General features: G+C 39.3%; 1 protein-coding gene across 11 annotated transcripts in view; it reads left to right on the forward strand.

Annotated features, from left to right (window-relative positions):
• The window catches only part of NSMCE2 (NSE2 SUMO ligase component of SMC5/6 complex), a 249,738-nt gene that overhangs the window by 46,425 nt on the left and 188,449 nt on the right, over positions 1–14,864 (forward strand). For all 11 annotated transcript variants that reach the window (XM_089336485.1, XM_089336483.1, XM_089336486.1 and 8 more), the window contains one exon: positions 12,754–12,860. In XM_089336485.1, coding sequence (XP_089192611.1) covers positions 12,754–12,860 — 107 coding nt within the window. The remainder of the gene's footprint in view (positions 1–12,753; positions 12,861–14,864) is intronic.

Below are 14,864 nucleotides of genomic sequence, written 5' to 3' on the forward strand. Positions count from 1 at the left end.
TAAGAATTTCTTTATGAAATAGGAGATCTTCCCACCACCTGCATATATGGAGGGGCAAATTTAAGAAGATAGGCTGTATTCGATTGGACAAGTATAACAGTGTTTGTAGTAAATTATGATAAATTTCTTTTCTGGGCTTGTCATTGATTTGAATTTTATCAGATCGAGTTGCCTTTATTTTTCTGAAATCAAATTTATTTTACTTTCCAAAAATAATAAACACAGCAATTATTCTCCAACAGATAGCAGTGTGAAATAGACTTACTCCCACTTTCTGTGATTGTGGCCCTTTCACTCTTACCTAAGAAATGTCAGTCAGAACAAAATCCTTCTCATTTAGACTAACCTTTAAGAGCTGAATAAATAATGTAATTATAATCCCTGTCATCATAGGTCTTACAGTAAACTTTTGATCAGATAGCTTGGAACTAATACTTACGGTATGGTTTTTGAGGATTTAATTTTTTTAGTTAAGCTGTTCCCTCACTGACTTTGTATTTTAAAGTAGTCTGACCTTATTGGTAATCTTCCTGGTATGAATCTGTTTAAAATAAGTAGAGATGCTACTTTATCTAAGGCAGTAGCTGTCCATATGCAAGTTAAGATCATTAACCTTTTTTGAGTAGCTGTCTCATTAATGAATTTATTTGATTTTTTTTAAAGATTTATTCATTTATTTGAAAGTGAGAGTTACACAGAGAGAGGAGAGGTGTGGGGGGAGGGAGGGAGAGAGAGAGAGAGGGAGAGAGGTCTTCCATCGATGGTTCACTCCCCAATTGGTCACAATGGCCAGAGCTGCGCCGATCTGAAGCCAGGAGCCAGGAGCTTCCTCTCAGTCTCCCACCTGGGTGCAGGGACCATAGAGAGAGCTGGATTGGAAGAGGAGCAGCTGGGACTAGAACCGGCACCCATGTGGGATGCTGACGCTTCAGGCCATGGTGTTAACCTACCGTGTCACAGCGCCAGTCCCGATGTTTTTGTTCTTCATCACCCTAGTTCCTCTCCCCTTCTCCACCCCAGCACCGCCTTTTAAAAATAAGATAATTGTCCTGGAACAGTAGGGATGCTTTCTAGCCTAATGCTACGTAGATTTTAGGAGGCATGAAACAGAGGCATGAAAATGGGTTATGCCCACAAGTGGTAGTTAGAATTGGAAGAACCATGAGTTGAATGACTTTTAGTTCAAGGCACCTAACTTCTCTGAGCTTACTTTTTCTTCCGTAAAGTGACATAATAATAATATCTTATCACAGAAGTATTAAAAGGGTCAAATGAGATACTATATATAAGTTGCTTAGCATAGTTTCTAGCACATGGTAAGTGCTCAGTAAGTGGTAGCTATTATTTAACTTTTTGAAAGTAAAGTATGACAGGCAAAGTTGTTAAATTTATATATCACGGAAAATAGGGAAGGCTAGTTGATAAATTAACAGATTGAAATTCAGAAAGATTTCTACCTCTGGAATAAAATGGAACACCAGTTTTCAAAAACATGAAATTTGATAGTCTTACGTTTTGAATTTTAGATAGAAAAATTCTTTTGTACTAATACAGAAAGGGAGCAGTCTGGCTTATTAGTCATTTCTGCTGAATTTTCTAGTTTTTTTTTTTTTTTAATCGACAAGACCATCTTGTGATCACACTGATATAAGTGCACGATAATAGCGCTATTGTCATAGTTTTCATTATTTACACCATGACAATAATGATTGTGTTTTATCCTGGAATCCATCTGTAAAGTGACAAGCATGTAGAAATGAAGGCAGATCATCTAAGTTGAAGGACCTTGACGACTGTTACTTGTCCTGAGAAGGCACGATTCGCAGGGTAGAAAATATCTAACAGCCATCTTTAGGTCTTTGAAGGACTGTGGCAGGCAGTGGCTTTACCTGCAATGCCACAGTGCCAGCCCCAGAAAGTTGAGACTTTCTGTATGCCTAGAAGATTGTTCTTCTGTAGCTCTGGAGTAGAGGACCAGCATTCAAGTCTTGCTTCTGATATTGAGGTGCAATTAGTTAATCTCTCTGAGCCGTATAAAGCAGAGAGCAGGAGGTTATGAGATGTAAATAACTAGCGTGTGTGAAAGAGGAATTCAGGTTTGTTGTTGGCATTGCCTGGCACTGTGCTAGGAAGGTACTCAGTCAGCTGTCTTTTTGGAAGGACTAATAATTACAACTATTCAGCAGCAAGATAAACTTTCTCATCACTCTTAGAAACAAAGTCGTTAGTTTTATCAGGGAAAATTACAAAATTTTACATGGAGTATAAATTTCTGAAAGCTCTTTGAGAGAAGATACAGTGCTTACGCAGTTCATTGCTCTCTGAAGGGCACCCATCTCAGTGCCAGGCACATAGGCTGTGCTTGGGAAATAGTTGTAGAATAAGCGAATGGAAGTCCCCCCTCCCCCCCAACTAATGCTCATATTCAGTTCATTTAGCAGCAGTCCACTCTCATTTCTAAGACGGTTGCGTATTGTTCCCCAGATCTGTGTACCTTTTGGCTGTTACTTAATTAATTTATTTAAGATTTGTTTATTTGAAAGGCACAGAGAGAGAGAGAGAGAATCATCCATCTACTGATTTACCCCACAAGTGGCCACAACAGGCAGAGCTGGGCCAGGTTGAGGGCAGGAGCCTAGAACTCCATCTGGGTGTCCCACATGGATGTCAGGAGCCCAAGTACTTGAGCCATTCTCTGCCGCTTTCCCAGGTACATTAGAAGGGAGCTGAATCAGAAGCAAAGAAGCCAGAACTTGAAACCAGCACTCCAGCATGGGATGCTCATGTAGCAAGTGGCAGCTTAACCCACTGCATCACAATGCCAACCCCTTGCTGTTATTTTAGAATGAATATTTTGACATTAAACTGAAGTAGCTTCTCATTGCTCTTTGTGTCCCTGTCTTGAAGGCCAGAGCAGCAAGAGAAAATTGACATGACTTTCATTGTGAGACCTTCTTGGAATGGTTTCTCTAACTTAGTCATTTTTAATTCCTTATTTTCTACCTTTTTTTTTTTAAGATGTATTTATTTATTTGAAAGGCAAAGATACAGAGAGAGAGAGAGAGAGAGAGAGCACTTTCATCTGCTGGTTCACTCCCCAAATGGCTGGAGCTGGGCCAGACCAAAGCCAGGTGCCAGGAGTTTCTTGTGGGTTTCACAAATGGGTACAGAGGCCCAAGGACTTGGGCCATCTTCTGCTTCTTTCCCAGGTACATTAGCAGGGAGTTAGTTTGGAAGTAGAACAGCTGAGAGTTGAACCGGTGCCCTGTGGGTTGCTGGCACTGCAGGTGTAGGCTTAACGTGCTATACCACATTGCTGGACCCTCTACTTTCTCTATATATTTTAATTTCTATAGTCCTGTTTAAAAGGGATGCCTTATACATGGCATATTTCCATGGAAAATAGTCCCAAGAATTTCATAGCAGTGGTAACCTCTGGGAGATGATTTGAGATGGGAACCTCCACATTATTTTACTCTTTGAATTTTTCACTATGTACTTTAATGATTTTTTAAAAGTATTTTTAAAAGCAATTGAGAGAACCTCATAATTATAAAAAATTTATATTGGAATGCTGAGAAATGCAGCAAGATAACTTCTGTTTGTTAAGTCTCCTCTTTGAGATGCCAGATTGAGTGCTTTCCCTGAATTCTTACTTTTTTTCAGTAAACATTTAAGCCTTACTCTGTTTTGTCTTTGCTGTCCCAGACTGATGTGAGAGCTTTGATACTGAACCCAAGTCAAAGGCAGATTCTGTTCCTTGACACTCCTGGGCCAGAGCAGACCTTGTGCCCAGTGACCTAAGCCATAAACCACTGCTTGGGATGCCTGCATCTCATATGGGAGTGCCTGGGCTGCAGTGCTGCCTCCAGCTCTGGTTCAGATTCAGCTTCCTGCTAACGTGTCTGGGAGGCAGTAGATGACAGCTCAAGTAAAGAGTCCATGATACCCATGTGAGAGACCTAGGTGGATTTGCTGGCTCCTGGCTGTGGGCTGACCCTGCCCTGGCTATCGTCGGTGTTTAGGCAGTGAACCAGTGGATGGAAGATCTCTTTCTGTTTTTCTCTCCATTGTTCTACATCTCGAATAAATAAAAATGAATAAGCATACATTAAAAAAAAAAGACTCCTGGGTCTCCAAGTCTCACACTGTACATAAGACTTGGACACAGCCAAGGACTTGAAGATGAGAGAAATGGCAGACACTGAAATTACGTTGGTTGAGAAATGCTGTGCAAAGTTTTTGGCTGCCTTGCATTCACTATTTAGTATTTAAGTAAAATGAAAACAAATTTTGTGGCTGACACTGTGGCGCAGCGAGTTAACGCCCTGGCCTGAAGCACCGGCATCCCATGTGGGCGCCAGTTTGAGACCCAGCTGCTCCACTTCCAATCCAGCTCTCTGCTATGACCTGGAAAAGCAGTGGAAGATGGCCCAAGTCTTTGGGCCCCTGCACTTGCGAGTGGGAGACCCAAAAGAGGCTCCTGGCTTCAGATTGGTGCAGGTCCGGCCGTTGCAGCTAATTGGGGAGTGAATCATCAGATGGAAGACCTCTCTCTCTCTCTCTCTGCCTCTCCTTTCTCTGTGTAACTCTTTCAAATAAAAATAAATAAATCTTTAAAAAAAAATGAAAACAAATTTGAACTTGAAGCTTTGGGTGCCTTACAATAGATGGCCAAAAGGGATCTGTGGATATGTTTTAAATTGATAGATGCCCGTAGTTTTGTGTTCACATGCTTTTGATGACCAACTGAGGTTAATTTGTGATTTTGTAAATTTCATTCATCATGGAATTTATTTCAGGCAACATTTTGAGTTATATCCTTGCCATCAAAGTTTATAGATTATTAACACACTCCTAGGGAACTGTAAGTTTAAATAATAAAGACGGCAGGGTGGTCATTACTTTGAGTAACTTTAAGTCAGTCAGTGTCTCTTTCACTTTATCTCTTAAAAGGAAGTACTTTTTGGAGTATTCCTCCAAGAAAAGAACAAGTTATTCTTTAGACCATAACTTTTGCATGAAGTGTGTATTTTCCTTATTCCTATGTAGCAGTTCAGACCCTGTAGCTGTGCCTTCCATGAAACTAAGTCTGGCCTGAAGTCAGTCCTGACTCCATCATTTATTAACTATGTGACCTGGGGCAAATGACTTAACCTCTGTGAGCATCAGTGTCCTTATCTCCACAGTGTTTAATCATCTAATTCACATTGTTGGAACAAAGGACTGGATGAGGCCCTTCAGAGTACCTGCCATAGAGTCAGTGCTCAGTGGTTTGTTCCTGTTTTAAATCCCTTTCTCTCCTGTTCATGCTCAGTGTTTTTGTTTGACCATTTTAATTCCAAATGTCAGTCTCTATGGAGAATAGTAAGGGCATTTGTTTAGCCTCCCCCCATGTCTGGTAAACATCTGAGCAACACTCACCCTTCAATACAGACTTCAAATTTACATTAATCTGTTAAGCCTTTCCTAACCCTGTGCTGCTGCTTGCTTCAAAGTGATTTTCCCTCTGGCTGACTTGTGCTAAGTACTCAGTAAGCATTTGCTAGGGAAATGAGTCTGTGAACTTGGGAAGGGTGCATGTTTACCAAGCTTCTCGTGGATCATTGCAGACTTGGGAGTTCAACTTAGCCCTTTAGAAGTTAGTGTGGACAGCCGAGAGGCTGAAGGACAGGATCTTGACCTGATGCTTTTTCATTCCAGGGGAAAATAATTTGAGTATTTAGGCTAAATAGATTTGCAGAGGAGTTAGTCATTCTGTAACAAGGGTGGCGGACGCCCACCTTGAGGGCTGTGTAGAGCCCATGAAATTATTTGATCTGGCCTTGCCAAGGCAACTGCAGGCAGGACATGAAATTCAATAAATCTATAACAGGCTAATTTTTAAGTTGATACTTTTGTATGGCCCACAAATGATGTTATAAATATCTAAATGGCTCTTTGCAGGAAAAAGATTTACACTCCTTGAAGTTTAATGCTGTTATCATTATGGATATTTGTTAGTCTTATTCTGGGCCAGGCCCTATGCTGATCATTTTATCTACTTTATCTCTCTTAGACCTCATAACAACTTTATGAATTAGGTGTACCGATTGTCCAGAGGAGGAACTGAGACTGTAATAAAATGACTTGTCGAATACTTTATAACTGGAAAGTAACATCATATAACCTAGATTTGAATGAACTTGATCCCAGAAGTGGAATCAGTTCGGTTTATGTGTCACACAGCTTCCCTCTTCTGCATCATGATAAGAGAATTGTGGATACAGAGGTGGGTGAGACAGTGCTAACTGTAAAGGGGAATGCTTCTGGAGGGCTTCTCCCTCAGTCACTGTGTTTGTCCAGAAGCCAGCTGCTTACTGACTGGTGGCACACACTGTTATACTCTGCACTATTACTTCCAGTGGGAGGCAGTTATAAAATGTGGACCACACTAATATTTATGTGGAGGAATAATTATAACTTGAAAGTACAATGTAGTGAGAAGTACCCCAAGTTTCTATTAAATGTTGCTCAAGCAGTGAGTAAGTCATTAATTTCAACTCCTGATGTATATATAATGATTGCTTAATATTACACTGCCAGGAAACACACATACACACACACGCACACACATACACACACTCATAGAGATAGGCTTGTGTATAGCCAAATAATGCTGGATAGGGTTGGAGCTATGTTTTCAGTTAATTGTTTTTGGCGAGGAGAGATTGGTGGTATGGCTTATACTGTCATTTGTTCAAGTTTATCCAAAAAGAATAAATACCTTTTTTTTTTTTTTTTTTACAAAGTGTGGAAGAATGAAATTTTAATTTGGAGAAATTGGGAAATACTTGTTCCCTGTATCAGCAAATAAAATTTCCGTAGTATCTTTCCCATTTATTCTAAGAAGTTTAAAATATAATCAGGCAATTCCCTGTCTCTTTTTCTTCATTCCTCTTTGCCAAAATGAACTGTTTGACATTTAATGTTTATCAGTTTCTTCTGAGTATATGAGTCATGTGGAATGGAGTTAGCAACCCCTTAAGAACATTAAGTGTCTACTTTGTCTTACTGGTTCCTGGTGTTTTACTAATAAAAGGTGTGGAGCTGAATTTAAGCGACTGTATGTAACTGATAGTGTTCCTGTGCAGACATGCCTGTCTATGACTTTGTTCAATAAAAAAAAAAAAAACCTGATTCTACATAATTTGTATTTGGAATGAAGATTCCAGGAGGTAGCTTGATCATGGGCAAAGCCATGCAACTGATCAGAGACATAAAGTTGGAAGAGGTCAATAGCTGGAATTTGTCTTGAGGGTTTACCTCTAACACCACACACATACACACCCACACACACACGTGTGGTTTCAGTTATAAAGGTAAAAAGATTTTATGAACTTAGAAGGTCTGGTGTATTTGATTCTATTTTGAAGAAGAGAGAGAATTCTGGAAAAGAACCATGTGGTGAGGCTAGGGAACACAGAGTAAAGCAGAGACAGCTAGTGTAGAGAGAGGTGTGTGTAGATCTTCTAGGGCAGGTGTCTTCCTTGCCGTGTCTGTTTCACTGAAGCCAGTTCTACTGGAGGCCTGGGGGATGATGAGGGATCCTGTTTGGCTCTGGGTACCAGGTACTGCAGAACCCATCATCTTGGCTTCCTAAACTCAAGGCTGGGCTTCAGGGAAGAGAGTTTATTCCTGTCCAGTGGATGCCTTAAGCTACAGCTGTTGACCAGCTTTAGTTTGGGAAGGGCCCTATTTAGAATAGATGGTCAAGAAGCTGTATCACTTACCTTCCATTCTTTCTGAATTGGTTGCCGGTCTGGAATGAAAGTTAGATTGGTGCTCACTTGGATTTAGGAAAGCCAAGATCATCTGCTCCCTTATCTGTTGTTGTCTTTTAACCTGTGGCCTAGAAAATGGCATTATATCGGTCAAATGAAGTGTGAGTAGACCCTCAACAATGTTGGGTGTGGCACTGGATAAATTCATGTGACAAGGTCTTCAAAAAGTTCACAAGGAAAAATGCATGGATTTCAAGAATTTTCTGTACTACAGTGAACTTACCTGTTACCATTTTTCCATGAACTTTTTGAGGTGCCATGTGCATAAGAAGGACCGTATTGCTCCAGGCCTTCCACCTACATCTTTTAGTCACATAGGATCTGGAATTTGTCTTATTTGGGAGTCCCCGTCTGTAAAAATAGCTAATCTGTCTCCTCCTGTCTTTTCCTTTCTCACACCTGTCTCTTCTCCCTCATTTTGTCCCAGGGCTTTCCCATCGCAGACAACCGGCGCCGATTGGTACTGTTTTACTTTCAAACTTCTTGCTGCCTCAGCCATCATCTTCTATTGTTTTAAGTTTAATTTGATGAGGACACCAAATCCCCTATTTCTGTTTCATGTTGTACAGATCATGTAACGTTAATGCCTGTCCAACACTTCAAAAAGAGAGAGTGGTAATAGTTGTAATGTTGCTGTTAGTGCGTTTTGACATTGAGTAACAGATGATGTGTCTAATGAATAGTGTGGAGGCTTGAATTGCATAATTATAGGTGTTTTTGATTAGGGAAATCATATGCAGGCCAACTTCTTCCACCCAGAGACTTTTATATTCTAAATACCAGAGTACTTCAATCTAAAAAGAAGCCTTCCTTCAGTGATTATCATTCTTCATTTTTCCAGGGTTTGTCACTAAATAGGGAAAACCAGACAAACCAGGAGCCATGTTTTAAAGAGAGATTTAATTCTGTGCTCTTCCTCTTCTAAATCACACTTTGGACATTCTCTCAGTAACACTGTATCAGTTCACAGTGGTCTGGCATAGTGTTCAGGACAGTGCTTACCCGAATGGTTGCATCCAGACACGTGGATTTGTAGAACAGCCCTTGTTCTGGCATACTTACAGAAGCAACAACAATTTTGTAATGTAAATCACTGGACTTGATTTGCTGGGGCAGGGTGGGGGTTGTATTTCAACTAGTTATTGTACTAACTGCTTGGAATAATTTCCTAATGAGTGTGCTGGGTGACAGATTTCACAGAGACACCGTGAACTCCCCATGAGACTTCTCCATGTATTTATTAGCTTGTAAATGAACATCCAAATAAATATCTTAGGTAAATGTGACTAACGAAAACAGGGAATGGTATATTGAAGAAATTTGAAGATTCCTAGCCTTCCTAGACTTTGCCAGGTTGGGGGATGGCAATCAAAGATATGGAAAATAAAAATGAGTTTTGCCTCTGAGCTCCACTCAGGAGTACCTTTGCAACATGAAGCCTCCCACAAGGCTTCTCTTGCCCTTGAATGTTTTTCTGTTGCCACCTTTCATTGGCTGCCTGGTAGTTGGCCGTAGCCAGTTCAACTCTGTGGGTGACTTAGTTGCTTTTACAGTACTTCAGACTAGCTTTGCTGATGTGAAAGATCACTTTTCTTTAATGTCAAGTCTTTTTAATCTTCTAGACAGGAAGCAAACATTTTCTTTTTGTTACCAGTTTCTTCTGCTCCAGGACTTTAGAAAGGGCTATCCAGGACTAGATGCTATAGCTTAAGTGGCATTGCCCAGTAGTGTTGGTTTATGCTAACAGACTGACTACCAGCAAGTTGAAGCTCAGGGCCTTTGACATTCTTCTACCTGAGGACTTGTTCCCGGGACATTCATGGAAGAGTTAGAGGTGCTTGTCCCTCGATGTTTAAACACCATTTTGCACAAATGAACGACCATTTACACTTTGTAGTTAACGAAGCCTGAGTTGAGGCCTGGCTCTGCTGCTCACCACCCTCATGGCCTTCAGCAAGTTGCTCCACTGTTCTCATGTGTAAAGAAGAGATAAAACTATTTCTTAATGTTGCTGCAAGGTTTACTGTAACTCTGACATGCCCAGCACAGTGCTGGCACACAGTAAAGGAAGAATTCACTCGTTGTTAGCTGCAGCATTATTATAAAATATATACAGGTTGAGTATCCCTTATTCAAAACACTTGGGATCAGAAAGTTTCAGATTTTCAAATTTTTCAGGTTTCGGAACATTTGCCTATATGCAGGGATGAGACTTATTGACACTTGAAAAGTGTCAAGTTTTGGAGCAATTTGGGCTTTCCAAGTTTCTGATTAGGGATGCTTAGTGTAGATGAGTTTATCATCATGATCCTTATTTTGTGTGCTTTATCATTCATCTGCACCAAACTTCTGCAGTGCCAGGCTTGTAGAGGTGTAGCATAGTAGTGTTTTCTTCTTGGTATTGCCTTTCTGTGAATTTTCACCTTTTGTGTGAATCTTTCCTTCCCTCAGATTGTGCTCGTGTCAACTTTTTTCCTGTCAAAAAAATTTACAGTGACAATATAATAAGCAAATGTGTATATGTCATAGCCTCTTTATATTTTAGTTGAGTTGAATATCTGAGATAGGAAAATTTATGGTTTGGCAAAAGTTTAATTTTGACATTTGTGAAGTAATGGCGTAGGAGGATACTGCAGGAAGAGTTGCTCTAATTTTTATTAGATCTCATTCTGGCCCTCAGATGGATTAAAGTCTGTTAGAAGAAATGAGAAAAGCGATTGTTTATGATGTAAAATATCAAGTATGGGTGTTAAAGATAAATTAAGTGGAGGAAAAGATCCTTGTAGGCTGGTATAATTTCAGAATGTAGGCCTTGAGTTTAGCCCTTGAAGGATGCAGAGGGTTTAATTTGGTGTAGATTTTCAGGAAGGGCTTTCAGTAGAAGGGGGAGGGAGAATGCTGATAGTGACAATATCAGGTAGAACGGAGCGTCTAGCTGGTCAGTCCTTCTACAATCAACCCTATTCCCAGCCATCTTTTTTTTAGCCAACAGCCACCTGTACCTGCATTTATGTGTTTATCCCTGGAAATCTCCAGTTTTTTTTTTTTTTTTTTTTTTCCCTCCCTGTATTTGCTCTTCTTTCTCCACCATAATTCTTTGGTAGAATTGAACACAGATTCCCCATGCCTCCCTAACTTGTTGTTTCTGAAACGTGCACACAAATCAGATATTTTAAAAGAGGTTGTTAGTACAGGGATATAGGTTGACAAAAAGAATCACAAGAATTACGTAAAGTAGCCATGGCATGTTGCTGTTGAGGATGTTCTAATGACCTGTGTTAAGGTAGTGCTGTGGGAGTTCTCTTCTGACATCTCTGATTTCTGCCGCACACCAAGCTGCTGAGGCCGAACTGGCTGCCTGGGTACCACTTGCAGGTGTGCTGTGATTCCGAGTTCATTTTAAAAGCGCTGCCTTCCTGATCTCTCCCGTGTTTTCCCTCCCCTTGTTTCTGGGGGCTGCACTGAAGCATGTTAACCTGGGAGATGTTCTATGGACTGTGCTTATAACTGACTGTTGTAAAACTAAAGCATAATTTAAAAGTCTGAGAAGGTCAATTTTAAAAGCCAAATGTCAATGGATTTTTCCATTGTTTCAGATGATGTATGCTGTTTGTGGTATTGCTCTTCAGAGTAGACAGGAAATACTGATATTTTAACTGTGCTAAGATGTTTTAACAGAGAGTCCTTGAGTATGTACGTACCCAAGTGTGTCTTAGTAAGCCAACTTTCCTTTCATTCAGTTTTTTTTTAATGCTAAAATTTTTATGACCCCATGTTCTCTGTCTTTCCTGATCTGTTAAATTATATATTTAGGGCTTGGAAAAACAGTTTAGAAGCACTGTTAAGAACATTACTTTCCTTTCCAACCTGCTAGTGACTTTTTATAGTACCTTGTTCTCTGAGGATTTTAATTTTTAAAACATTGATAGAGAATTCCAATTAAGTGAAACATTTGCAAATACATTTCTAGTGATCCGTACTCTTGGTGGCTTGTTTTCTTATGTGTTTTAGGCTATATAAGGTTTTTGGTTTCCATTTTTCCCCCCGGTGTTCTGTTCATTATCCTTCAAAATTATTTGTCAGGATTATTTAAAACCTAGGAAGAAAGTGTCTTCTCCAGAAGGGGATTATGTCTGCTTCTACCAGATACCTGTAGTACTATCCATCTTGCACCGAGATTAGCGTTTAGGGTCCCTGAGGTGACCCCAGGTTGCAAATCCAGGGGGTCTAGTTTGTGGCCAGTTTTTCAGTTTGTTTTTTCTCCCTTTCCGTCCTCCTCTGTTTTATGGCCAAGACCCAGCTCCCATAGTCCTGAAGACAGGGTGGGATTATTTCTGGCTCGTTTTTGCACGGAGGAGTGGGGATCTTGCGCACTGTGGGAGGGTATTCTACCTGGGTGATCTCTGGACCCCCTTCTTGTCAGTTTCCCCTATATTTTGCCTTCCTTGCCTCTACTATCTTAGGAAACTTGTTAAGACTTGTTTGCGTTTTTCCCCCTGATTTTTTCTCAGTTGTTTTCAGTAGGAGGATTAGTCCAAATGACCTGGCCCTCATTACTGGAAGTGGAACTCTAGAACTCTCCCTTATCTAGCATTGTACACTCCTGTAGGTTTGTGTGGCAGGGACGGAACTGGACCACTTTGAGGAGGCGGCTGAGGCCGAGAGTGGTGCCATGATTGATTTAAGGTTGTACAAAAGAATGGCACATCCTGGAACTTCTTGGAATGAGTCTGTTTTTCTTTCCACCCCAACACTGCCTTTGAGCCTTCTACTAAGTGTATTTATAAAATTTTTAATGAACTTAGCATATTGCATAATACCTATACAAGATTGTTTAGACCATTGGCTAATGTAGATTATATTTGTGCAATTTTTACAGATGTGGCCATTTTAAGTGGAAAATAGTAATTGCAATCTTTTTTCCTTTCAGCTGAAGTGAGTAGTGAATATAGTATGGACAAAGCAATGGTTGAATTTGCTATGATGGATCGGGAACTAAACCATTACGTAAAGGCTGTTCAATCTGCAATAAATCATGTAAGTCTATACCACTCACCTGGTCATATTTGGTTACAACTCTCTGTCCTAGAAATAGAAACAGAAAATCAAAATTTTCTGTAGCCTCCAATATTTCCTTATCATTACTGTAGCAGCTATAAATTTTCTCTTAATCAGGAATCTTAAATATTCTCCCAGGTAGGCCACATAGATTGTCTTGCATTTTCTGTCTCAAAAATTATGGTGTAATCCACCTTTGAATGCGACAATTACATAAAATGCTAACAATTATATGCAATTTTTTGGCTGTTTTCTTTCTTTCTTTTTTTTTTTTTTTTTTTTTTTTTTGCTGTTGTATTGCTTAAGCAAACAGTTTGGACCAGGTTTAGTTATTTTCCAGTTTTAATCAATATGCATCTCTTGTAAAATTCTTAGAATCAGATAATATGGAAAAGTTTTAGAGCAAGTTTAAAAATAAAAAAGGTTGGCATTTTGGTTTTTCCAGGAGCCAAACTTATCTTTGTTGACTCCAGCTGTCACAGGAACAAAACATGAGGCAGTTAAGGTGGGAACATAGCAACATCCTTTTTAGTAGTACTGTATTGAGTAAGAAATGAGCAATATGATTGCAGTAATGTTTCTGAGAAGTCCTTTGTCCTCTGAGCAGTGGAAACTCCCTGTTGAACTGATTTCATATACCTGTGTAATAGAGTGTCTTGTACTTCTGGTTTCTTTGTTTGCCTTTTCTTTCTTATAGCTATGGGAAAATTCCAAAAATCAAATATTTAACAAGATTGGCTACTGTTCATTGGAAGATAAATTTCTAGAGGTTGTTTTGTGCTTAACCTATTAAAATGTTCAATTCTGTGAATATTTCAATGATATAGTTATTTGAAATTTACCACAGTGGTGTATTTGTTGTTCAATTTAAGAATTTATATTTGTTCTAAATGTAAGACAAGGGGACCTAATGGGTGAAATGAGCCATTTATAGTTATAGGATGTTTCACTAGTTTTAATTAATGGTTAGTATTTATTAAGCATTGTATTTGTGACTTACTTTAAGAATATTTGCTTATATCCAAGTAATAAACTTGTTTGATTTGTGAAATTTTAATCTGTCCTGCCACTGTGACTGTTAGACTTGGTCTTGTGAATATTCCTTCATTAAAAAATAAGAAAAGGATGTCATATCAACATCATATTTGAAACTGGCTAATAAAGCACCTGCTTAGAAGTTTTCAGTTGTAGCTGAACCCCAGGCAGCAGTTCCTACTGTCAAAGAATGTGATTGCACTGGTCCGGAGCAGGGTAGGTCGCCAGTGTTTCCTAGAAACTCATTCTAATGTGTATCTAAGGTTGAAAATGACTTAAAAGGACAAGTCTGACTTTATAGATGAAGTGTGTTTGCTGCCAAAGATCAAAATTAGGTCTATTAGATGGATCTGTTTTGCTTTGACCTTTACATTCTGTAGAGATTTTTGATAACTATCTTTTACTTTCATACTGTACAAATATAACAGCACAGTGTATTATAGATTTTAAAAATGAGATTTGAGAATCAAAGAATTTAATGTTTATTTTCTATTAAATTTTAAGATTCACAGATACTTAAGGTAGTTTTATATCAAGTATTGAACTCTTGCCTCTTCAAGCAATTGTCACTCTTAAAAAAAAAGTTAAACACAGAGAAACCTCCATCCTCATTCATGTTCAGTAGTTAACAGTACTTATTTTATCTTGCGATCTCATCCTATTACCTTCACTCTACTAAGTGGGGAAGATACATTTCTCCCACTTTTCAGCCCTAGGCTCACACTAGAGGCTGTGCAGCAACTTGGGTAGAGAGATTCTAATGCTTGTCAGGGAAGTCTCTGGTCTTTCATAGTAGAGGAAACATCTTTGTCTTCCTTTTCTGATGCAGTTATGCTCTCTATGCAATCTTGTTACAAGGCCAAGAATAGTACATCATGATTTTACAAGGTTTCTGAAACTGAGTGGATAATAATCATTATTTTGAGGAAAATAGCTTGTACCATTTGC

This window comes from Oryctolagus cuniculus, chromosome 6, assembly GCF_051225735.1.
Source record: "Oryctolagus cuniculus isolate XC-2025 breed Fujian yellow rabbit chromosome 6, ASM5122573v1, whole genome shotgun sequence".
In the NCBI taxonomy this organism is placed as follows: Eukaryota; Metazoa; Chordata; class Mammalia; order Lagomorpha; family Leporidae; genus Oryctolagus; species Oryctolagus cuniculus.